Genomic DNA, 23,871 nt, shown 5'->3' with positions numbered 1-23,871 from the left:
CAGTGTGCTGGGCAAATCCATGGCTAGGAATCCACATTTGCATGGGTCTTGAAGGCAGCGCGTCTGAGGTTAAATGAGGCTGAAGATGCTTTTGCTGCTGTCTCCCTCTCCGAGCGGTAGGGAAAGGGGGTCGCATAAGCAAAGAGCACATTCATGGTTGGGGGGTGGGTGGGTTGGTGTTGGAGAGAGACCCTGCATTGGGGTAACTGGCTCTGGGGATCGGAAATCTCCTCTTGGCTCATCCCTAATGTGGGTGATGGGCCGGGGTCTCTGGCTCATTTCTTTCCTTCTCAGCTTGATAGCTCTCTAGAGGGCCACCCCTTGGAGCTGAGGAGGCTCGGTCGAAAGCTCTCGGGCTGTGTCAGTTTCCCTGTTCGGCCGGTTCGACTTACTGTGGGGTGCCCTGCAGATGCAGGGTTCTACGGACATTTCCCGGACGCACTGATGCAGCGACTCTCTCGGGTAGCGGGTGGGTGTTGAAGAGATGAAGCCACATCCCTCCCTGCCATCCCCTTCGCAGGGCCCATTTGCCTCCAGGTTTTCTATTACTGCCCATCACCGTAGTGTCTGGGCACCGTCCGTGTCTCACACACACACACACACACACCCCCATCGGGGGAGGCGTAAACGGCAGAGAGGATGGGTTTTCTGGGGTGTCCATGTGTCAGCCTGAATGAAAGCTGCATTTTCTGGCCTTCAGAGGGAAACTTCCAATAAACACCCGAGACTGGGGCTGTATGTGCAAATAGTGACCAACGCTCATAGGTCTACATAGGGAAATGGTGGGAGGGGAAACTGAGGCACAGAGCGACTGGGACTTGTCCACAGTCACCCAGCAGGTCAGTTCCAGAGCTGAGAATAGAACCCAGGGAGTCCCAGACTAGTGCTCTAGCCACTAGGCTATTCTGCCTCTCCATTTGGCAAGTAAGCGGCTTCAAATGAATAACTCCTCTAACCTGTGCTGGGCGAGAGGCTGGTGTTTGGAAGTGTGGGGAGGGACTGAGAAGCTGTGAGCTCAGTGGAGAGATCCAGGAGAGACCGCCTTTATTCTTTCTGCACCGCGCCTTGCCCGGTTGGCTCCTGGTCCATGCCTGCAACAGAAATCGGAACGGGACCTGTGGAGACACAGTCCGGGAGTCGTGATTTCTCCCAGCACAGACTCGGATCACCCCTCGTAAGGGAATGCAGGTCTGGAGCCCCGGACCCAGCCTGGCAAGCGTGGTGTAGCGCAGAGCAAGCAGGATCTGCCTCTGAACGTGGTCTGAAGAGAACGCTTCCTGACCTGCGGCTTCGCTAGGCTGGAGGCGTGCTGGATTCGCCTTGCGTACGCTTGCAGGGAAAACCCCCTTTGAGTAATGACCAGGGTGGAGCTGTGCAGTTGGGGTTTTGGCTTGGCAGCGATAGGACTGGGAAGAACAGCTTTAATCACAGCGTCGGCGTGAGAGCCTCTTTGATTCTGGGAGTAAGATGTGTGTGAGAACCCAGCTTGTGTAGGGATTAATGATACACTCAGCCCTTTCTGTCTTCAAAGCTGCTGGCACCCAGCCCTCTCCTGGCAGCAAGGTCAGCATTAGCCCTGTTCTGTAGACCGGGAAACAGGTGTGGTGGAGAGGAAGGGTGGTGCAGTGGTTAGAGCACACCTTGTGACTTGAGGGACTTGGGTTTGAGTCATTGTCTTCTGACCTCTGCAAGTCATTTTAGCTTCTCTGTGCCACAGGCCCCATCTGTACCCAGAGGCGGGGGGATTTCTGCTCTCAGAGGGATGTGGGGAGGTTAAAGTCATTGGAGACGTTATCAGAGCATCTGCGCCTCAGAGGGCCATGTATGTGCCTTAGATGGGACTTGCCCGAGACTACCCACTGAACCAGCAGCAGAGCGGGGACCTCGGGGGACCTGGCTCTCAATTCTGCACTCGGCCCATGTCTTGGATTTCTGCAGAGCTGGGAGTTAGAACCCTGTATCTGCGGAGGAGATTGGCCTGTTGCAGCTGAGAGATGGGGTGGAAGTGAAGCATTAAATTTTCCACGTAACTAAAGGCAGGTGGAACTTGACAGGTGAGGTTGGCTTAATGCCTGTTGATGGACTTATGGCTGCAGCTAAAGGCTCGCATCAGTCTGACTCTGCCCACTAGACGATGCTCCCTCCCCGTGGCACGTGGACAGAGCTGAGTGAATGAGCAGAAAAGTCTCATCATGGAAGCTAGCAGGGGTGGCCTGGCCAAGATCTGACCTCATGGTCCAGTGGCTGTGGAACTAGGGGGGAGCCCTGGGTTCGAATCCCTGATGCACCAAACTTCCTGTGTGACCCTGGGCAAATCCCTTAGCCTCTGTGAGCCAGTTTTCATCTGCACCACAGGGATAATAGCCCTGCCCTGCCTCCTAGAGGGGCTCTGAGAGTAAATACACTGGAGATTGTGAGGCGCTCAGGGGCTCCGGTGATGGAAGCCAGGTGAGTACCAGAGAGAGACTGACCCTTGGCATCTTCCGTGTTGCTGGATCGGAGATGACACCATCAGCAGCAAGCTGTCAAGGCCCCCAAAGGAGATTCACTGATTTTTGGGGTCAGCCACAATTGAGCAAGGACATGAGCCAGAGGGGGCCCATGAGGCAGCAGCTGCTGCTCTGGGGCCCTGGGGAAAGCTGGAGCTCTGGTTTTATTAGTGACTTTGGCTTTTTAATGATTTTCCCTCATTGTCATCTTTGTCTTCCCGGGCTGTAGAATCTTTTTCCCCTTTAATGGCGACAGCTTGAGTTTTTATTTCCAGGGGGAGGGAAGTGCCATAAAACCCTTTGCATTTGGCTGAGCATGTGGTTTTTTCTCTTCTCCCCCTTTAAAAGTCTGCTGAGATAAATAGCTCTAATTATATTTTTATACAGATTCTGTAGCATTCAGCCGGCTAGCGAGGGGGAGGGCATGAAACACACAGTGCTCAGAGCTTTGCCCTGGCCTCTTCCGCCTAGCAGACAGAATTCTGAATTAAACAAAAAATTCAGGAAGTGGGGATCCAGGCCGGTAAGTTTCACTGTGGGTCCTTCACACCTTTGGCGGCTCGAGAGAGCAGAATTGTGCTCTTACTTTTTTGAGTTGCAGTCTGTTCTGGCGGGTTTGTTATCCAGTGGTTAGCATGGCGGTCAGGACGCCTGGGCTCTTTTCTCTGCTCTGAGAGGAAAGTGGCCTAGGAACGTAGGAATGATCAGATGCGAGGTCCATCTAGTCCAGTGTATTGTCTCTAACAACAGCCAGAACCAGCTGCTCTGGGCACCCATTGCAGGGGGTGGATTTGAGATATTCGAGCCCCCCCCATAAGTCTCCTCCTGGTCTCTCGTAGCCAGGGATTGGCTTGAGCCTTGAAGCTCAAGGCTCCTGGTCAGAGCAGTGGTCTGGCAGACAGTACGCCTGGGTTCCATTCCCAGTGCTTCAGGAAGTGGGGTCCAGTGGTTAGAGGAGAAAGGACTGGAAGTCAGGACTCTTGGCTCTGGTCTCGGCTCTCGGAGGAGAACAGGGTCTAGTGGTTAGAGGAGAGGTCTGGGAGTCCAGATTCGTGGCGTGTTACCAATTCGGCCACCAAGTGAGCTCTTGGGCAAGTCACTAAATATCTGCCCCTGGGGGTTCGTGAGGAACGTGAGGCTTAAATCACTGTCTGCGTAGTGTTTTGAGGTCATGTGACGAAAGGCTCTGTAGATAGGCACAGTGCAGTGAATTGTCTTCTCCAGGAGTTCAGGGAGGGAACCCACCGATCTGATCTGTGATCCATGCTGGCTTTCCAAGAGCAGCTAGCGTCTTCTGGATGCTCAGCCTGAGGCTCCTCGGAGAGGGCTGTCTTCAGAAAGCTCTGAGCACCCCCCTGTGAAAACCAGGCCCCTGCTAGGTCCCCGAACCACTAGCTCTTGAAATGTCTGGTCCGGGGCTCGTCAGATGCATTTGGTTTGTGGTTTAATGTGCATCCTGCATCGCTCCTGAGTGCGTCCAGTTCCCAATCCGTGCTGTCGGTGCCGAGCCACTACCCATGCTCAGCCTGTCTGTGGGATTCTTCTGGACGGCGGTTCCTGATGCGAGGCAGCCCAACGGGGGGCCCTTGAACTAGGGGAGGGAGTTTGGAGGACTCAAGTTCAGCATGAGTGATCAGGAGCCCCTGACTTCCAGCTCACTTGGCATCGAACCCGGGCCAATAAGGAGTGGAAGATGCTCGATCTGATGGCCGGTCGATAACCTGTCTGAGATGAGTTGCCAGATCCAGATTGCCAACCTAGCGGCATAGTCTCTCCCTTGCTGGCAGGCAGCTCAGGGTTGAGTGGGGCGTGGAGTTAAGCTGGCTGGGGCAGGTGAGGCTCATGTGTTGGGTCCCTGCTGCCAGTGACTTGTTCCTGTGTCCGGCGCCATCCGTTGGACCAATGCCGAGTCACTTGCAGGCAAACGAAGCAGGAGAATAAACTCCCTTTCTAGAGAGGCTACAGCCTTTGCACATCCTGCCTCAGGCAAGGACGATCCCCACCAGAGGGAAAGCCCAGAGCCTGCATTTATCTGTCTTGGGTCCTTATCTGGCCCCTGTCAATGCAGGGTGTGCACACCTCCCAGGGGTAGGGGCATGCTGCTGTCCCTGTCAGGCACGTGGAGCCTGGTGGCAGAGTGGGATCTTGAACCCAGAGACCCAGACTAGCTCTCTGACTGCTGCCCCATCCTTCCTCTTCCTGTTCATGCCCAGCACAGTCTGCAACATGACCCCCGCTCGGCTTGGGGTGCTGCAAACTCCCACCCTTTGTCTGCTGTCCCTCGTGGCGTGTCAGTAGCCGGGGGCAGCGCGGTGACATCTGAGAGCCAGACTTGCCAAAGGAAGGCGCTTCGGGGAAGGAAGTGCCTGCAGCTGAGAGCGTCCGTCTGTTGGAGACGGCATTGGAGTCTCTGTGCCCAGCAGCAGAAAGCATCTGCCTTTTGCAGTGTAGCAATCGCCAGAGCCAGAGTCGCCACGTGCCACAACAGGGGGAGGTGGGGGGTCGCTTGCCTGATTTCCACCAAGGAGGCTTCTCTCCAGCTCCTCTGCTTTTGGCGCCCCAGATCTCGCTCCGCTGGTAACGGGACAGCTCGGAGGATGGGGAATAGGGGATGATGGAGCTTTTAATAGATTCCAAGGTCAGAATAGATTCCTTGTGATCTAGTCTGACCTCCTGTGTAACAAGCCAGAGACCTGCCCACAATAAGGAGCAGAGCTGTTAGAAACACATCCCGCCTTGATTTAAAAATGGTCAGGGATGGGGAATCTACCAGCCCGCCCCCCCCCCCCCGGAAAATGGTCCCAATGGTTAATTGCTCCACCCATTAGACACTGACCCCTTATTTCCAGTCTGAATTTTGTCTAGCTCCAACTTCCAGCTGTGGGAGCATGTTCCACCTTTCTCTGCGAGAGCGAAGAACCCGTTGTTAAATCTGTTCCCTATGTAGATACTTAGAGTATGATCCAGTCCCCCCTTAACCTTCTCTTTGTTCAGCGAAGTAGGTCGAGCTCCTGGAGTCTCTCACTTTCCGGCAGATTTTCTAATCCTCTCATTATTCTTGTGGCTTTCTGACCCTGCTCTGATTTGTCGGCATCCTTCTTGAACTGCGGGCCCCAGAACTGGGCACAGGAATCCAGCAGCAATTTGCACCAGTGCCAAACTTAGGGGTAAAATAACCTCTCTGTTCCTACTCTAGATTCCCCTGTTTATGCACCCAGGATGGCATTAGCCCTTTTGGGCACAGTGTCGCGTTCGGCGCTAATGTGCAGTTGCGTATCCACCAGGGCCCCCAAATCTCTTCCCCCGCCACCCCCCACCCTCCCCCCATAGATCTCTGGTTCCCGTCCAGTCCAGGTCGGGGGAGACTGAAGTCTTTCACCGTTCTGTTACAGAGGGGCTGTGTGACGTGGGTTTGCCCAGTTCCTAGTGGGGTAAGTGGCCCAGAGGCTCTCACTCATGTTTGTGGCTGGATTTTTGGTCCAATTCAGATACACGTGAGTGTGCTCAAAGGCAAAATGTCCCCGAGTTTCCTCTCCCTCTCTCCCCCCCCCCCTTACCAGCATCTTGGCCTGTTGACTGTCCCTCTGCAGCCTCCCCCCAATTCCCCCCCCCCAAGAGAATAACCCTTCCCTGGAGAGGGACTTTCTGCTGCTCAGAGAGCTAGCCCTAGAATTGTAGAGAAGTGGACTACAACTCCCATCATGCACCAAGGCAGACCAGCTTCATGCAGGCGGGTTTGAAATGCCAGGACTAGGGAGCCTGCGCTGTCCAGCTCCCGCTTGGCCTCTGAGTGTGGAAATCTTAGGGGGTGGGGAGAGCACGCCAGGCGGCGTTGGCTTGGCCCTGGGCCTTGTACGGGAGCTGAGTGGTGCAGATAAACCCCAGCCAGCGCCCTCGCCCGGCTGAGCTATCTGCATGGACAGGCTGCTGCTTGGGCCGCAGATGGGGGGGATTTGCAGAGGGCTTCTCATCCCTGGTTCTGCGTGTGCTGATAACATGAGGGCCCCATGGCTAAGTCTCCTGGGAGCTAACGAGCCCTCCTCCCCTCCCCCTCCAGCGCATCCATTAATCCTGCTGTAATAGGCCGAACCCCTTTTGAGGCTCTGAGCAGCAGAAAGGGCTTGGGAGGGGCTCTCCTTTCACTGTGCCCATAAACAGCAACGACTGCGAGGAGCCGGTGGAACCGGCCTAGCCAGACGCCATGCACAGAACAAGGCTTCCCAGGAAACTGGGCCTGCAAACTCCTCTGTCTGCTGCAGAAAGGCTCCTGCGTGCGTGGTAGCTGCCTGCCAGCTTGGGCCAGTGTCCCCTCCCCAGCTTGCCCAGCATGAACCTCCGAGCACCTGGCTGATGATCTCATTGGCGAGTAAAGGGGGAGCAGCTCACTGCTGTGGCTTTTCTGGGGTAGTTGGAAGAGCCCAGGAGGGTGCTGCCCGGTGCAAACACTTGCCTTCAAGTGAGCTTTTGTTTGTTTGTGCCGAAGGCCATTTTAAGGGGGCACCTCACCTGCGGATGGGTTACAGGTGCCAAAATCTGGGGCTGTTCCTCCTTAAGAGGCCACGGGAGCTGGTGAAAATAAAACAGTCAGTGAACTGGTGTTTGTCCAAGGGGCAGGATGAGTGGGGGGAGGTGGGTTAAGAAACCCCCTTTAGAAATCAGAGTTGGCTCACAAGTGAAATGAGTGGGGGCCAGGGGGCTCAGCCTCCTTACTGATGGACTTGGGCCCAAGTCACCGGATAAACTTGACCAGACGTCCCTGCTTGGGAGGAAAGGGGGCGAGACTGAAGCAGCTGGAGATGCTGCAGATGGAGATTGAGGGGCATCTCAGAGCCCAGGGCTGGGCTAGCAGGGGGCTGTGGATCGGGACTGAGGGGCACCGGCAGGGTTGTGTGGTGGAGTCCAGGGCTGGAGCAATAGGGAGACCGGCAGGCCAGGACTGGGGGCTGTTGGGAGAGCTGGAAGGACGTTCGTGGGGTCCCTGCTGCGCATGACGCCATTGTTGGGTTGCTGAGTGGTCCCATCCATCCCATTGCTGCAGTGTAGCCTTCAGCTGGTCTCTCCCACTCCTTCCCTGGGTCTGTCCCGCTCCCCAGAGCTGGTCCCTCCTGCAGCCGACAGGATGGTGTTCATGGGAGGGAGGGCATCTCTGCGACCCCGGGGCTGCACAGCCGCACTGCAGCCAGTGCCTCGTACGTAGCGCACAGGCCGGCCGCCTGAGACAGATTCATCAGCGCGCGACAGGAACGGCCTGACCTGTCGGCGTTGGTTGTCTCCTCGGAGCGCCTGCCCCCACAGTCAGGAGTGCGGATCCCACCTCTCCGGTTGGAATCTGCTTGTCAGCCAGGTGCAGCCCAGACCGCCCTGCCCTCGGCACGCCCATCCTGGCTCAGCGGTGGCACCCGTTCCTCAGCAGGAAATCCTTCCCAAGGCCGACGGGGGTGTGTGGGAGAAAGCCAAAGGGATCCAGCTAGATCCCTTGAGGCCACGGGATGGGCTCTCCCCGCTCACGGAGGATAAGCTGTGACATTAGCGCATCCTTAGTGGCAAGAGGAATTGTGGACCCCTGAGGCTGCATTTCTCAATTAAGACTTAAAATATGCTGGTGGCCAAAGAGGAGCATGGCTCTGTTGTGCTGTGTGTGTGTGTGTGTACACGTCCTGCCCCAGGGACCTTCCAGGCTCAGAAAGCAAGTGATAGAAATATACAGGAAGCCAGTGCCCTCTGTCCCCTTGCCCATCCAGCTGTTGCTGATTGGTTGGCGTCTCCGTAAGCATTACAACAGGAGTGACAGGTGGCCTTACCGCTCAGTCCAGGGGGAACGGATTGTGGGTAAGGGACAGCTGGGAAGAGGGGACGGGGTGTGCATGTGACGGGCATAGAGGCTAGCACTGAGAGGGGAGGAGGACAGGGAGAGAGGCTGGCAGAGAGGCTAAATGGCTGAGTCAGCAGGGGGAAAGGGAACAAAGTGGCTGCAAAGTTTCAGCCTCCCCAGATAGCCTTGGCGATGATCCGAGAGCATCCAAGGAGGAGAGGGTGGAAGTGGGTGAGAGCAGAGGGCTGAGGAAGGTGGTGGGGCATGGGATGGCAGTGACAGCTCCGTGCAGGAGAATGTAGAGCTAACTGGAAGTAGCAGGGGAAGCAGACCCCTACTCCCCAGCAGGCTTCTCTGGGGATGAGTCTAGGCGGGTGAGGGGTGCGGCTCCTTTTCATCTGTTATTGCTCAGCACTTCTCTAGCGCCAAAAACATGACTCTTCTGATGCATGCCCTGCCCCGCCGATCCCAAAGCACACTGCGCTCTTGCCTGCTGATTCCCACGCCTCTCTGATCCCTGCGTGTGGAGGAGTTCAGTCCCCTGAAAGCTCCCGTACCACTCTGCCAAAGAAACGCCCAGGTGACATGCCCCTCCTGGTGCTTCTGAGGCCAGAGCAAGTGAGATTAGAGCTGTCTGCCTCTGGGAGGGTGGGATCCAGAGTTCTGGGGTGGTCTGAGCATTGGCTTCTTGCTCCAATGCTTCTCAAGACCGCGGTCGCTAGATCCGCATTGGAGCATAAGTGGGGAATCAAAGCAAGGCGAGAATCGGAATGATGGGATTTGAAAGTCTGACATCTCTGGGAACCCCTCCCACCCCCCTTGTTTGGGGAGCTGGTCCTAGGTCTACCAGGCCTTGTGCCACCCTGTCTGTGCAGCGCGTGAGGCCTTGTGCTAGCCTGGCCCTGCTTGCTGCTGAACTGCAGCCGCCTCTGGGGTTGAAAAGTGGCACGTGCCCCATCGTGGGAAGCGTGGCCCCCATGGGACACTAACCCCTTGTTTCTCTTCTCCTCCCCCAGATGAAGATGTGTGCGTATTTAAGTGTTCTGTGTCCAGGGAGACGGAATGCAGCCGCGTGGGCAAACAGTCCTTCATCATCACGCTGGGGTGTAATAGTGTCCTTATGCAGTTTGCAACACCGACTGGTATGTCCCCTGGTCCTTTCTGCTTGCTAGTGGGCGGGGGGAGGGGTTGGCTGCTTCACACCTCTGGGTTGTCCCCAGTTATACCCAGAGGAGACGCTTCGGCTACCCTGTCAGTTGCTCTTCCAGGGCAGGCTTGTTCCCACAAGTTGATTCGCCAAACTCCTGGCTCTGGGACTCAACCAGCCTTCTGGGGCCTTTCTCTTTGGCCAGCGGTAATTGAGATCCCACCCTCAGGGCTTGGCCAACCGGACAAAGCCCTGGAGCACCTGCTGCAAGGACAAATCCAGCCCCTATGATGCTAGGCTAGTGGGGGGTTAGGGTGGGGTTCTCTTCCCCCTTCTCAGTAGTATCCTGGCTGCCCTGTGAGTCCCCCTTACCCCCATTTCCAGGCCTGGCTGCCTAGCCTCAGTCCCTGCAATGAACTGCCCCTCCTTGTACAACAGTGACCCCAGCTGGCTGCTGTGTGGAACAGCACAGAATAGAAATTAGGGGGTTGGTGCTGGTGGCTGGGCCCCCCCAGCCTACCAGGGAGGGGGTGAGTCCTATGTGCATCTCTGTAGTCTAGTCCCTGTTTCTAACTCCTGTGCCCAGATCCCCCTCCTTAGTGAATCGAGTCCTTCCCCCTCCCCTGCATTTCACTAGCAGCCTCAGGTCCACCAGCAGAGCTCTGTGTAACCTGCTGGGGTCTCTGTTCACCCCTTGGGTGCTGATCTCTTCTCCTGTCCCCCCCAATCCCAGCCAGCTCCTGTTCTGCTGCTTTACAGGAACCTTCCCCTGAAATGGCTGGACTGTCTGGAGTGCTGGCCCCTCCCTACAGGCCCTGTGCGCCAGCCATGCCTGCTCCCCGCCCCTCCCCTGGATTCATGTTCTTGTCTCTGAATCGGTGCTCAGGAATGTGAGCAGCGGCTGCTGGCTGGAGCCAGGCAGGTGCTCTGCAGACTTGTTCAGCATATGCGCCTCTGTCCTGAGCAGCAGCGCCCCCTGCTGTTCCAGTCCTGGCACGGGCACCCAAGTCCTGACCCCAGCACCTCTGGCTCTCCCAGTCCTGAGCTGCTGCGGCTCCTCGCCTCATAGCGATGCTCATGCCCCTTTGGATTATTATATCCTGGTCGGCTCTGCGAGCTGCCCTCTCCCCCCGAACCAGTCCTGCCGCCTACCCAGGGCAGAGTCTGGTGGGATCGGTGTGTTCAGCGGCTTGGGCCCAGTGGCCTGGAGTTAGTCTGCCCAGGAGGCCCTGGGTGCAGCTACTGACCAAGCCCCACGTCTCGTACCTCGCCAGGATTCTTGGAAACATTTCCAGCTCATCATCCTGGGCCATCGGCTGCGTCTCCACCTCCTGCTAACCTGCCCTTGCCCTGTCCATCCGTCCCTGGCATCTCTCCGAGACTCCCGATTTCAGGGCATAAAACCCAACCGTGCTTTCCTCCTTTCCCAGCTGCAGTTGATCCCAGAGGATCCTCTGACTACGTCTCATACAAGTCTCTGGGTAAAGAGAAACGGGGTAAAAAATAGCTGTGACATCATGGTAGTGACACTACTAAGGTCGCCAATCAGGAAGAGGAGGGGGATGAAGCGTTTCTAGAACAAATAGAAGAAATACCCAGGACCTGGGAGTAACAAGGAACTTGAACTGCCCTGGACACCTGTTGGAAAAGTAATAGAGCAAAACAAACCTTTCCACTAAGTTCTTGGGATGTGCTGGGGACAACTGTCTGTTTCAGGAAGTGGAGACAGTAGCTGGGGGGGGCCAACCATTTCAGGCCTGATTCTGACCAACTGGGAGGAATTGGTAGCAAATCCGAGAGTGGAAGCCAGTGTTGGTGAAAGGGTTCGTGAGTCGGAGTGAGTGCAGTAGACTAAGGACAAGGGATTTCAAAGAATTGGACTTTAACAAACTCCAAGAACTGGTAGGTGAGGTCCCCGGGAAGAAAATCTCAGGGAAAAGTTGTTCAGGAGAGTTGGCTGTTTCTCAAGGAGATGGTGTTAAAGGCACAACGGCAGCCTAGCCCGAAGCAAAGGAAAGGCAGGAAGAATTGGAGGATCCATATTGGCCTCTTGCTAGAGCTCCTTAGTGACCTGGGAATCCAAAGAGAATTCCCCGGGAAGTGGAAACGTGGCCTACTTGCTAAGGAGGCGTACAGACAAATATGACAAGCACTAGGGGCAACATCAGAGGCTCTGACACACGAGTTACTCCTGGCAAGGGCAGAGAGGTTCTTTAAATACCTCAGGAGCAAGAGAGAGACAAAGGGGAGAGCAAGGCCTGTACTTAGCGGGGCCAGAGAACTAATAATTGACTTCAAGAAGGCTGAGGTGTTTAATGCCTGTTTTTGCTTCAGACTTCACCAAAAAGGTTAATGGCAACCAGGTCCTCGGCACAATTAATATTACCAAGGAGGAAGGAATGCAAGCCACAATAGGGAAGGAACAGGTTAAAGACTTCGATCAGTTAGCTGTATGCACGGCAGGGCCTGATCAGATTCATCCGAGGTACTGAAGAAGCTGGCTGAGGAATCTTGGAACCGGTAGCAATTATCTTTGAGACTTCTGCAGGGTGGGTGAGCTCCAGTCCTCCAGGACAAGTGCAAACATAGTACAAAGGGTCCCGGGCACTATAGACCAGGCAGCCTGACTTCAATAGCTGGAAAGATACTAGACCAAATGACTAAACCATCAGTCTGCCGGCACCTGGAGGATACTGGGGTTAGAAGGAATAGCCAGCACGGCTTTATCCAGAACAAACCCTGCCAAACCATCCTCATTTCCTCCTCTGACAGGGCTTCTGGCCCAGGGGGGAGCAGTAGGCATGATAGATCTTGCTGTTTTAGTCAGGTTTTTGACATGGCCCCATGTGACGTTCTCAGGAGCAAGCTAGGGAAGTGTGGTCTAGATGGAATTACTGTCAGGTGGGTGCACAACTGGTTGAAAGAGCACACTGAGTGTGCTGCCAAACTGGGCGGGGTCCCTCTGGGGTCAGTCCTGGGTCTGGTACTGGTCAGTGTTTTCATGAATGACTTGGATAATGGAGTGGAGAGTGTGCTTATAAAACGTGCAGATGACACCAAACTGGGAGGGGTTGGAAGCACTTTGGAGGGCAGGATTAGAATTCAGAACAACCCCAGCAAATGAGAGAATTCATCTGAAATCGACTAGATGAAATTCAATCATGTGCTACGCTTCGGAAGGAAAAGTCCAACACCCAAGTACACAATGGGGAATTATTGGCTAGGAGGTAGTACTGTTGAAAGGGGCTGAGGGTTACAGGGGATCACCAATTGGATGCATGATGTAGTTGCCAAAAAGGCTAATATTCTAGCGTGTGTTAACAGGAGTTGGATGTCAGCCATAAGACATCAGTGTCCTGGTCTACTGGTGGAGTCCTGTGTCCGATTATGGACTCTCTGCATGTTAGGAAAGATGTGGACAAACTGGCAAGTCCGGATGAGAACAACCAAAATGATCCCAGGTTTAGAAAACCTGAGTTATGAGGAAAGGTTACAAACTCCCTGGGCAGGTTGAGTCTGGAGAAAAGACTGCAGGGGGGCAGAGGAGACTGGAAAACAGTCTTCTGATATATTCTGGAGAAGATGGGGGTCAGTTGTTCTCCATGGCTACTAGAGGTAGGACGATAATCCGCTTAGTGTGTAGTTTGGTTCGACACTAGGGAGAACTTTCTAATGTTAAGGACTGTTGAATCATAGAATATCAGGGTTGAAAGGGACCCCAGAAGGTCATCTAGTCCAACCCCCTGCTCGAAGCAGGTCCAATTCCCAGTTAAATCATCCAGCCAGGGCTTTGTCAAGCCTGACCTTAAAAACCTCTAAGGAAGGAGATTCTACCACCTCCCTAGGTAACGCATTCCAGTGTTTCACCACCCTCTTAGTGAAAAAGTTTTTCCTAATATCCAATCTAAACCTCCCCCACTGCAACTTGAGACCATTACTCCTCGTTCTGTCATCTGCTACCATTGAGAACAGTCTAGAGCCATCCTCTTTGGAACCCCCTTTCAGGTAGTTGAAAGCAGCTATCAAATCCCCCCCTCATTCTTCTCTTCTGCAGACTAAACAATCCCAGCTCCCTCAGCCTCTCCTCATAAGTCATGTGTTCTAGACCCCTAATCATTTTTGTTGCCCTTCGCTGGACTGTCTCCAGTTTATCCACATCCTTCTTGTAGTGTGGGGCCCAAAACTGGACACAGTACTCCAGATGAGGCCTCACCAATGTCGAATAGAGGGGAACGATCACGTCCCTCGATCTGCTCGCTATGCCCCTACTTATACATCCCAAGTATAAGTATGAGCTCTGGAATAGCTTCCAAGGGAGGCTGGGGAATCCACATCGGTAGAGGGTTTTAAGGACAGGTCGGACAAACCCCTGTCTGGGCTGGTCTAGGTTGACTCGGTCCGGCCTCAGCGCTGGGGACTGGGCTCAGTGACCTCTCGAGGTCCCTCCCAGCCCCACGTTTCTATGATTCTGCCCTGCCCATGGCTGTTCCTTCTCCTTCTTTGCCCCTGCTCTGATGGTCAGGGATCTCTGGTTCCTGTGATCCCAGCCTCAGGGCAGTCCTTAGTGCATCTCAGAGGCTTCCCCACTCATGGCTCTCTGCAGCCATATTTCCCCTTTGTTCCAGTGACCCTTCCCTCCCATTCAGCTTTCATTTCTTGCCCCTTCCCCCACTGCAACCCCATGAGGACCAACTGGGGCTGTCCTCGGCCCCGTTGGCCAGTGGGGCACACGGCTCATCAGGTGAGGCCCCCCCCCCCCCCCCGTTGGGTCTCTGCCAGCGATGACCCCTCTAAAGCCCCAGCGCTTGGTTCTGCTTTCAGATTTCTGTTCCTTTTATAATATCCTGAAAAACTGCCGGGGTCACAACATAGAGCGGTCAGTGTTCAGCGAGCGGACGGAGGAGTCTTCCGCAGTGCAGTACTTCCAGGTAGGAGGGCCCGCTGCTGCCCGATCTCCTAGGAGCTGCATGTGTAGATCTGCAGCTCTTCCTGCCTGGGGAGGCCCCCCAGCCTGCAGAAAAGGCCATGCGGCATACCCTCAGCAGTCCGTGCTCTGGGGGGGGGAGGGCAGCGTTGAATTGGTCCAGGATCATCTTGCAAAGTGTGCCCCAGATTCGTTAATGACACATGGGAGGGAGGGTGCAGCAACCCAGCGCCCCCGCCCCATTCGGGACAGTAGCTGGCATGGGGAGGAGCTCCATTTAGCCCTGCTGCTTGCGGGTTAGCACCCCCTAGAGTGATGCTTGAATGTTGGGCTCAGTATTGACCATGATGGATGTGTGCCCAGCGCTGTTTTCTGCAGTGCCTTGGGTTTTCCTTGGAGATCTCCTATCCCAGGACCAACTGGCCCGCCCTGCCAAGGCCCCAACCTGAGATGGCATGGCCCTGAGCTGTCTCAGGGGAAAACCCACCAGCACCCTGCCCCTCTCCCGAGCAGTCACCCAGCTGCTCTGCGCCGGCTTTGTTTTGGGAACCTTCGTCTCTGGCAAGATTCCATCCTCCCCCAGGCGAGACCTGCCTCCCTTTCTGGGGCATAAACGAACTCTCTCATGTTTCCTTTAGTTCTACGGCTACCTGTCCCAGCAACAGAACATGATGCAGGACTACGTCCGGACGGGCACGTACCAGCGGGCCATCCTGCAGAACCACAGTGACTTCAAAGACAAGGTGAGGAGGAGGAGAAATCCTGCTACCCCTCTGTCAGACTCCAGAGGGGGGGCTCATGGAAGAGGGCATGGCCGGCACAGCATTGGGATCTCCCCCGGGGCAGTTCTCCTTTCTGATCACTGGGCAGGTCTCCGTACGCTGTTTCCCCTGCCTAGGGTGTAGGTCAGGGATGTATTTGACGAAGGCTGGGTTAATCTTCACCCAACCTCTGAGATGCTGTCACCGCCCCTGCTAGGATCCCTGTAGCCTTTCTGCATTGGGTTTGGGATCAAGCCAGCAGAAGGTGTTGGACCGGCCATGTCCCGCGAGCCCTTGGATCTGTGCTATGGCGCTGAACCCTGTGTTTCGTGCTGTCTGGGGTCGGATAGTCGTGCCCACCACCAGGTGTGGGGTTTTTTGTTTTTTGTGGTTTTTTTTTTTTTCCAATAAAGTAACATGCAGCCAGTAGCCCCAGTTCTCCGTGCGCTCAGCTAGTTACACCCGGGCTCCGGGCTGCTGGCCTGATCTCGGCTCATGTCTGCTGATAACCACGGAGAGCAGCAGCTAATGGAATATCCTGGGCAGCATGTTAATTGAAAACCTGCGTTGCTGGCCAGAGCCCCTCTCTTCCCATGTGAGCTTCTTGCCAACGCGTGCGAAGAGAACGAGTACGAGCTGCTGGCCGCGTCGGACTGCTGAACTGGGTTTTCCGCTGTCTTTGCCAGGCCTGAAGCATCATTAGATCTAGTCTGAGCTCCTTTGTAACGGGAGTCAGAGAATTGCTCCCCATCCCCCTGCACTGAGCACAGTCCCTGGGGTCTGATTAAAGCATCTTGTTCCGAAAGGCTCCTGGTTAGCAGATCTTGAGAGGTGGAGCAGCCGCCGTTCGCTGGCAGTTTGTTCCCCTGGTTAATCGCACCTCGCTGTTAAAAGTGGGGCCTTGTTTCTGATGAGAATGTCTGGCTTCAGCTCCCAGCCGTTAGTTCTTGTTCTCCTTGCTCCGCTACGCTAATGAGCCCTCTGGCACCCCCCGGTTTCGCCCTGGGAAGTTTGTAGACACTCTAATCAGGTCCCCTCTTGATCTTGATGATCCAAAAAGATTGAGCTGCTTCAATCTCTCACCCGAAGGTGTTTTTCAAGCCTCTGAATCATATTTGTGGCTCTTTTCTGCACCCTTCCCACATTTTCAACTTCTTTTTTTAAAAATGTGGCCCCAGAACTGGCCACAGTGTTGGGCTCCCAGTGGCGCTTCGGGGTGAAATCGCCTCTCTGCTCCCCTGTTTTATATACCAAGGGTCACACCAGCCCTTTTCTCCATACAGGGCACTGGCAGCTCCCATTGGTTTGCTTGTCTGCCATGAGCCCTACGTCCTTTCAGAGTCGCTGCTCTCCAGTCCCCCGTTTGTTGGGCTGGCTGCCAGCCCTTGTTCCTAGAGGGATAACTTGGCATTTGCCTGTGTTGTAACTCGTGTTTGAATGGGCCCAGCCTGCCAAGCGATCCAGATCACTCTGCGGGTCTGTTATATTTATCAACAAACTTGTCGTCGTATCAAAAACTGCACTCAGGTTTGTGAAATGTGACCTATTTTTCCATGTTGACTGGCAATAATTTGATTCCTCTTCTTTAATTCTTTGAATCCCATATCAGGTTTTTTACTATTTTGCCTGGGATTGATGGCTGGCTGGCTGGCTTATGGTTAGCTAGGTCATCCTGCTTGTCCTTTTCGAATATGGCCACAAAGTCAGCACTCCTCCAGCCTTCTGGAATTTCTTTGATATTCTAGGATTCATGAAAAATTAACAGCGGTCCAGAGATCTTCTCCTTGCCCAACTATTTTAAGTCTCTTGGGTGAAAGTTATCCAGACCTGCTAATTTAAAAACATTTCTACCTAGTGAATGCTGTTTAATGTCTTCCTCTTTTGCTAATGGACTGGAAAGTCTGAGTACGTTGTCCTGCTTCATTCCAAATACAGGACAGAAATAATTACTGGACACCTTTGCTTTTTCTGTATCATTCATAATTTGCCCGTTTCCGACTGGTAATGGGCCTGTACTGTTGGCTGGGTTTTTTTTTGGTTATGTGGTGAGTGTAGTGGGAACCAAAGTTGTCAGGTGTGGATCTGGTCCCAGAGAAGGTGGTGGCATTTCTCATCACACTGCACCTTCCGTCCAAGGATCCTGAGGCTTCCTGGCAGTAACTCCGCCCTCTGGGAGATGGGGAGTCTGTTATAGAGGAAAGTGAGGCACGGAAATGGGAAACGACTTTCCATGTGGCTGCGGCGGAATCAGGACTCGAACCCAGGAGTCCTGACTCCCCATCCGCTAGAGGGGACCCTAGTGCTGGGTAGTGGCTGGGATGGCGAGAGGAGGAAAGAAGGGCAAAGCAGTAAAAATGCAGCCTAGGTTCTCCGTGACTGCTTTTGGGGGGATCCTAGTGGTGCTTTAACTTCCAGGTGCCCTGGGAGGGGTGGGGTAAATCCAAGGGCTGTATCTGCCGGGACAGCTGTCTTCTGAAACAAAACTCAGTGTAGAACTCCCCAGGGCCGTGGGTCCCGTGGTGATGGGTACCCAGAGTACTGGCTCTGTTCAGACTCTTAGCCCCTCCCGGCCGGCTGTGATACGGGGCCGTTGGCCATGCTCGGGAGGAAAGGCAGGCGGCTTCGCAAGGTGGGCAGTGGGATGAATTATGACAGGGAGTCAGGAGCCTCCTGCCTCTGGAGTGGACTCCCATGGGAGCTCCATTGCCCGAGCAGCTAGACGAGACAGCGTGCTAGGAAAGGTTCTGCTGGGAGCTACTCTCTGGTGGGGCACCGATCGCCTGCTCATGCCGATAGGTAGCTGCACCCAGAACGTCCTAAACCAGCCTGAGGAAGACAGCAGCTGATCCAGAGCCACGTGTTTCAGTCTGCGTGGTCTGATGCCTTCCAACCCTGCAGGGCAAGGGCCGGGACCGGAGAGCCCCGTTCTGGTACCGGCAGCATCGGGCTGAGCCGTGTAGACATTGCTCCCGCCAAGGGCTGTGCCAGGGATCGCACTGTGGCGTCGCTGGGTACGGGAGGGATTTCAAACATTGGGGAAGCAGGAGCCTGGTTCTCTCCAGTAATGGCCTCAGCCAGGCCTTGGGAGTGCCTGTCCACCCCCGTCCTCCTCATGAGAGAGGTTGTGTTCCTTCCGGTGGGGGAGTTCAGTGTCTGACTCAGACAGTCCTTGGTCTCTCGGCTGAGTCCCCCCTTACTGTGATGGGGGCACAGAGCTAGAGTGGGCCCCCGCCCTTCTCACAGCCAAGAGCCATCAGAGGGCAGTGACTCCTGATCACCAGCGGCTGGGCCAGCTGTGAGCCAGCGACCTGGAGGTGACCCACGGGTGGTGCCTGTGGTTATGCCGCCCCCCTGCTCCCTGGATGAGGCAGCTGAAAGTATTGTGTATTTTCCGGGCAGGCAGAAGCTTGTGAGTGGTGATCAGCGCCTAACCCAGTGGGATCCTGGTCCGTGCCGGGGGCGTCTAGACGCTACCGCCGTACACCTTCTAAATACAGCAGGGGCTCCTTAGTCTCGGCTCTTGGCTTGCTTCCTGGGTGCCGGGAGGCACTCTGTTCCTAGCAACCACTCCCCTAATGGACCCACATGATCTGGGCACTAGACTGCCTGACTGATGGGTATAGGCATTGATGGCCACACCCACTTCATGCCATCTTGGTCTATGCATGTGACCATCCCAATTCCCACCATCCATCACAAGGAGACAGAGTGGCCTAGTGGACAGGGCAGCGACTGGGACTCTGGAGACCTGGATTCTGTTCCCAGCTCTGCTGCTGACCAGCTCAGTGACCTTGGGCAAGTCTTCCACTCTCGGTGCCTCAGTTTCCCCTCCCAGCTTTTGGCTATTTAGCCTGAGATCTTTGGGCAGGGACTGTCTCTCGCGCAGTCTGTGCAGCACCTGGCACAAAGGGGCGCCCCGTCTTGGTCGCGATCTCTAGGTGCTTCTGTAATACACGTAATTAATAATTGAGATTAAGACTAACCAATTAGGCCACGCTGTCAGCCAGGGGACCAGCTGGCTTTGTATGTGAACCTTGTTCCTGGAGGGTCTAATTAGAACTCGCGCAGCGGGGGAATCGTGTGGAACTCGTGTCTGCGCTTGCGTCGATTTCATCTCCTGAGATTGGCAAGGGAGCCATTTGTATCAAAAGCTTTCTCTCTCTTTACCCTTCTTATCGAGACTTGGGCAGCCAGGTGATGGTTGGGTCTGCGGTGAAGATCCAGCTAACACACCTGTGTTGGACTCACTGGGGATGGGGTGAACAGTATGATCCGGCCTGGAGGGAGGATGGCAGATGCTCCTCCTGCATCGTCCCTTCACGTGCCTGGTCCTGTGGTGGGATTGCTTGGCCTGTCTGCCGGGAAGATTTGCCTCCGAGGAAAGGGAAGCTCAGCAGTTCTGGGCTAGTGGCAGGTGCTGTAAAGTCCCTCCCATCCCCATGGGAACCGTTCTCTGTGGGTGCGACCCAAGTGACGCTGTGCTCTGTCAACTCGAGGGCTTGGCTTTCCTCACTAGCCTCGGGAGGCGCTAGGCCTCGGTCCTGAGTTAGAGCCAGCGATTTTGCCTTGCACAGCCCCTGCCACCTGAGACCCTCAAACCACCCACAGAGACTTCACTGAACTGCACCCCCTGGTGGGCCCGTTTTACAGAGGAGACAGCGTGGTGGGAGGCAGGTGACTTGTCAAGGTGGCAGCCAGTGGCATATCTGGGAATAGAGCCCGCTCTGTCCTAACCCGCTAGATCCCACTCGTGGGGATAAAACCCAGAAGTCCTGACTCCCAGCACCCCCGTCCTAACCCACTAGATCCCACTCCCCTCCCAGTGCCGGGGATAGAACCCAGGAGTCCTGACTCCCAGCTTTCCATGCTCTTCCCACTAGTACTCACTCCCCTCCCAGAGCTCAGAATGGAACCCAGGAGTCCTGGTTCCCAGGGCCTTTTTCTGCCCTCTCAGCTGTGCTTGCTTTCAATATTGCGGACGTACAATGTAGCATTTGTACACTGCTTTAAGCTACTGTGGGAGTGCTCAGCGTTGCTGCTGTTTGATCCAATAGGGTTAATTGGGAGTAAACATTTTTCCGTTTTATTGCCTCCCGGAGTGGGATTCTCTCCGGAGCAAGCAGGCGGTGAAAACCGTGACTCTGCCAAGGCAGGGGACCCCGTTCTGTAAATCCCCTGACAGATCAAGATCTTGGTGAATCTTTAACTTTGCCCCATTTAAAAAAAAAAAAAAAAAAAAAAGACACTTGAAGCAATTTCTCCCACCGCAAGCAGAGCTCTGAAAGCCGCGTCTTTCTGCCGGGAACGGCTGTTTTGAAAGTCTGTCTTTGTGGATAAGCTTTTTAATTTCAGTAGCTTCTTATCAGAAGCCAGCACAAAGATCTACATGCGCATAAGAGCAACTGATGCAGACGGGCGGTTCTGTCTTCCGCCGCCATGTTGCTAATTAAACGATACGTGCTTTGTGCCCTGAGAAGTCCCTGCAGCCTCGGTTCGCTTGTATTTGTGAGTCATTGTCTATAAAAGGAGCCCAGTTAAAATTCACCCAGTTGGAGCCGAGGCCGTACGACCCCCAAGACCGCTCTGAACTATGGACAATCCCAGACTCTTAGGAGCTGCTGAAATGCAGCTCCCTCTGGGGTGGAGCTTAGCAGCCAGTGCATCGCCCAGGGGAGATTTGACCCAAAGACATGGGGACCAAACCCCAGCTGTTGTGTAAAAGGCTGTGGGATCGTTTTGGTCCCTGCCGGTGAGAGCTTGGTTTGAGGTCTCAGGCGGGAGACTGGCCTGGCCCATAGGTGGCGGGATCTGTGGGGAGTTCAGAGGTTTCAAAACAGTTGTGGGGGGACTTAGCTTTCCTTTCTCCAACTCAAGCAAATATTTGGGAGCGCTCCTTTCCGAGGGGCGGCTTGTTTTCAATCCTCCAATTTTGGTGGATGGCCCTGAAACAGGAATTCTTCCATCCTGAGCTGCATTTTCAACCTGGTCTCTGGCACAGGCAAGCTGCCGGGAGAGCGAGGCATGCCGTTCCCCGCGGCGCACATGTCTGAACCAAAGGGATTGAACGAGCCCACTGGGTCAGTCGGTAGGTGGAGGGCGGGGGGGACTATCGGCAGCTGCTTCCTCACTCTCTCCCTCCTCTCTCCCCAGATCGTCCTGGACGTCGGCTGCGGCTCCGGCATCCTCTCGTTCTTTGCCGCACAGGCTGGGGCGAGAAAAATCTATGCAGTAGAAGCCAGCACGATGGCCCAGCAGGCGGAGGTCAGTACGGCTCACATGGCAGCTGCCTGCAGGTCAACACTCTTTGCCTTGCAGGGATGCTGCTCTCCTCAGCCAAGGAGGAGACAGTCCCTGTGCAGCAGGGTGCTGGGTGCGGGAAGATCATCCTCCAGGTCAAAGAATCACATGATTGTGAGGGAGCTGAGCTGCAGCCTTCTGGGGCAGGCTTTGCCAAGCCAGCCAAGGCATTACCTGGCTTGAAATCCTGTCAAGCATTCAAGCTTCCTCGTGGGACTCCGTCAGGACTGGTGCCTCTCTCAGCCCTGGGGATATGGGAGCGCCAGTTCAGAGCGGTGGCTGAGCCAGCGAACCGGACACCGGTGGAGCGTTGAGGAAGATCCACCGTGGGAACTCAGCATTGCTCAGTCCAGCGTCCCAGCGCTAACTTCTGGAAGCCGGACCGGCATCAGCCCAGGCATCTGGTGAAGTGCTGCTTAGAACAGCGAAGGCTTCGTTTGATGGCATCTAACTGATGCGCAGACACACCAGGCTTCTCTCTGTGCTGCGGAGACTCAACAGGTGCTCACGAGAAACAGGCCACAGCGCAAGACCTGGTACACGATGCTGCTTTTATACTTGGGCGTCAAAAGGAGCTGAGGGCCAGTGGGAGGCTCTGGAGCGACATGGTGGCACTTTGGCTGTATTATGAAGCTAGCCATTCTCATTTAGAGAGAGCCCCCCTCGGTCAGCTGGGTCCTAACCTCTTTTTATGGATGGGGAAACTGAGGCATGGGGAGGGGATGTGATTTGCCCAAGGGCACCTGCCATGTTGGTGGCAGAACCAGAAATAGAACCCAGGCATCCTGCACTCTAACCATGAGACATGCAGGACTCCGGCGCTGGAGTGTTTGCGGGACATAAGGAGATAAGCTGAAATAAAGTCTGAAAAGCAAAGTTTGGAGCCAGTTGATGAAACTGGGCCAGCACCAAGCCCAATTGGTTTATCCAGAGTGTGATTGTCAGGACTTGGACAGTTCCCAAGAGCAGAATTCCCAGGTTTGGCAGGGTCTGGGGAAGATGGAGTGAGATCAGAGCATCCCTAAAAAAAGGGCAGAGAAAAACTGGCCACGTAGTTTGCTGGCAGAACTGGTGCTGGCAGGGTCCAGTGCACACGGTGGCTGGGAGGAGCCAAATCCATGCGGCTGGTGGAGGCTGGAAGGATGTACTTCAGATGATGCCACCAGGGTAAGGTCATGGCAGAAGGAGGCCGTGGTGATGTGTCCCCAGGACGGGGTTCAACGACAGGGAAGCAGTGCTTTTCTGTCTCCTGAAGCCTCCAGACTGGCTGGCTGGAAGACAAGTGTTGGTCCAACACGATCCAGTGAGTTAATCCAGGGGTAGCTGCGTGAAGTTCTCTGGCTTGCTATGCAGGAGCTCAGGCTGTGGGGGCTCCTGGTCCCGTCTAGCTGTCAGATCTGTGGATGGGAACGAGCAAACGGTCAGCGTGCTGGCGGTGGGGATGACCTGGTGGGGTCTTCCCCATCAGGAAATGGCAGCTTCCTTGGAAGCACACACCCCCGCGGAAGACAGGAAGTGACTGAAGACCCCACTGAGGAGACAGGCAATAGCTGTGCTGTTGATGAGGAGCTGCTGCTGCTGCTATCTGCCTACTTGGTTGCAAGTTATGGCAAGTGTGCAGAAATGCCGGATAGCTTCGGCATTCTTGTATCTCCCGGCTGCTGTGGTCCTGCCCTCGGGACCCCAGGATGCTGCTGGTTAGTTGACTCTGAAAGCAAAGACCCGACGGGCAAGCTCTGGAACCGTGGTTTTCTTCTTCCAGGAACTCTTGTCCTGGGGTTCTAGATCCCTTTTGTTAACCGGCCACTCAGCTGATAAAGTGTTGCAGACCCCACATAAAGCACGGATTATTTTGGGCTCTGTGCAGAGGGGAGCCCTGTACTGATGCTTGGACTCGGAGGCAGGAGCTGAGTCGGGTGTGTGCGGGGAATCTGAGAGAAGACCAAAAACTGGAAGGAAACTGTCTGATGTATTGGCCCAGAGAACCTGGGGGGTCTCCTTGAAAGGATCCTCCTGGATGGCTCACCAGGATTCTAGCACATCAGGAAAGGGAGAGCTGGGATTACTCGTGCTTCAGGCTGGCAAGGCCTATAGGGAGAGGAGCCATAAGCCAGGGTCTCTTGAAGGTGTTCCAAAGACCATCAGCCCAGAAGTTGCTCATTTCGTAGCCTCTTCCTGGTTCCATGAGCTCGGGTCTGTTGCTGTGTATTTGCAGCTTGGTCCATTTTTCCTCCCTGAAACGTTCTCCCCCAGTCAGTGATCAGAAGCCCCCATCCATTTTGTATCATTCCCTCTCCCAGTGAGGATCACAACCTGAATTTCCAGCCCATACAGACCGAGCTTTGACTGGTATGCTCTTGACTCACAGTCTGACCTGGGGCAGGTCACGTCCTCTCTCCTGCCTCGGTTTACCCATCTATGCGATGCAGGTGTCAGGAGGT

The 23,871-nt window shown here is 55.0% G+C and overlaps 1 protein-coding gene across 4 annotated transcripts in view; it reads left to right on the top strand.

The window, feature by feature from the left end:
- CARM1 (coactivator associated arginine methyltransferase 1) overlaps positions 1 to 23,871 on the top strand; it is a 52,818-nt gene that overhangs the window by 12,143 nt on the left and 16,804 nt on the right. For 2 of the 4 annotated variants that reach the window (XM_073318865.1, XM_073318864.1), the window contains exons 2-5: positions 9,318 to 9,443; positions 14,270 to 14,376; positions 15,011 to 15,115; positions 21,284 to 21,394. In XM_073318865.1, coding sequence (XP_073174966.1) covers positions 9,318 to 9,443; positions 14,270 to 14,376; positions 15,011 to 15,115; positions 21,284 to 21,394 — 449 coding nt within the window. Of the gene's footprint in view, positions 1 to 6,523; positions 6,761 to 6,860; positions 6,946 to 9,317; positions 9,444 to 14,269; positions 14,377 to 15,010; positions 15,116 to 21,283; positions 21,395 to 23,871 lie in introns of those variants that run through there. The other 2 variants (XM_073318866.1, XM_073318867.1) reach the window with 2 other exon arrangements.

Source organism: Lepidochelys kempii, chromosome 20 (assembly GCF_965140265.1).
Source record: "Lepidochelys kempii isolate rLepKem1 chromosome 20, rLepKem1.hap2, whole genome shotgun sequence".
Classification (NCBI taxonomy): Eukaryota; Metazoa; Chordata; order Testudines; family Cheloniidae; genus Lepidochelys; species Lepidochelys kempii.
The sequence above is the reverse complement of the archived record's forward strand: the minus strand, read 5'-3'. Positions and strand labels throughout refer to the sequence as shown.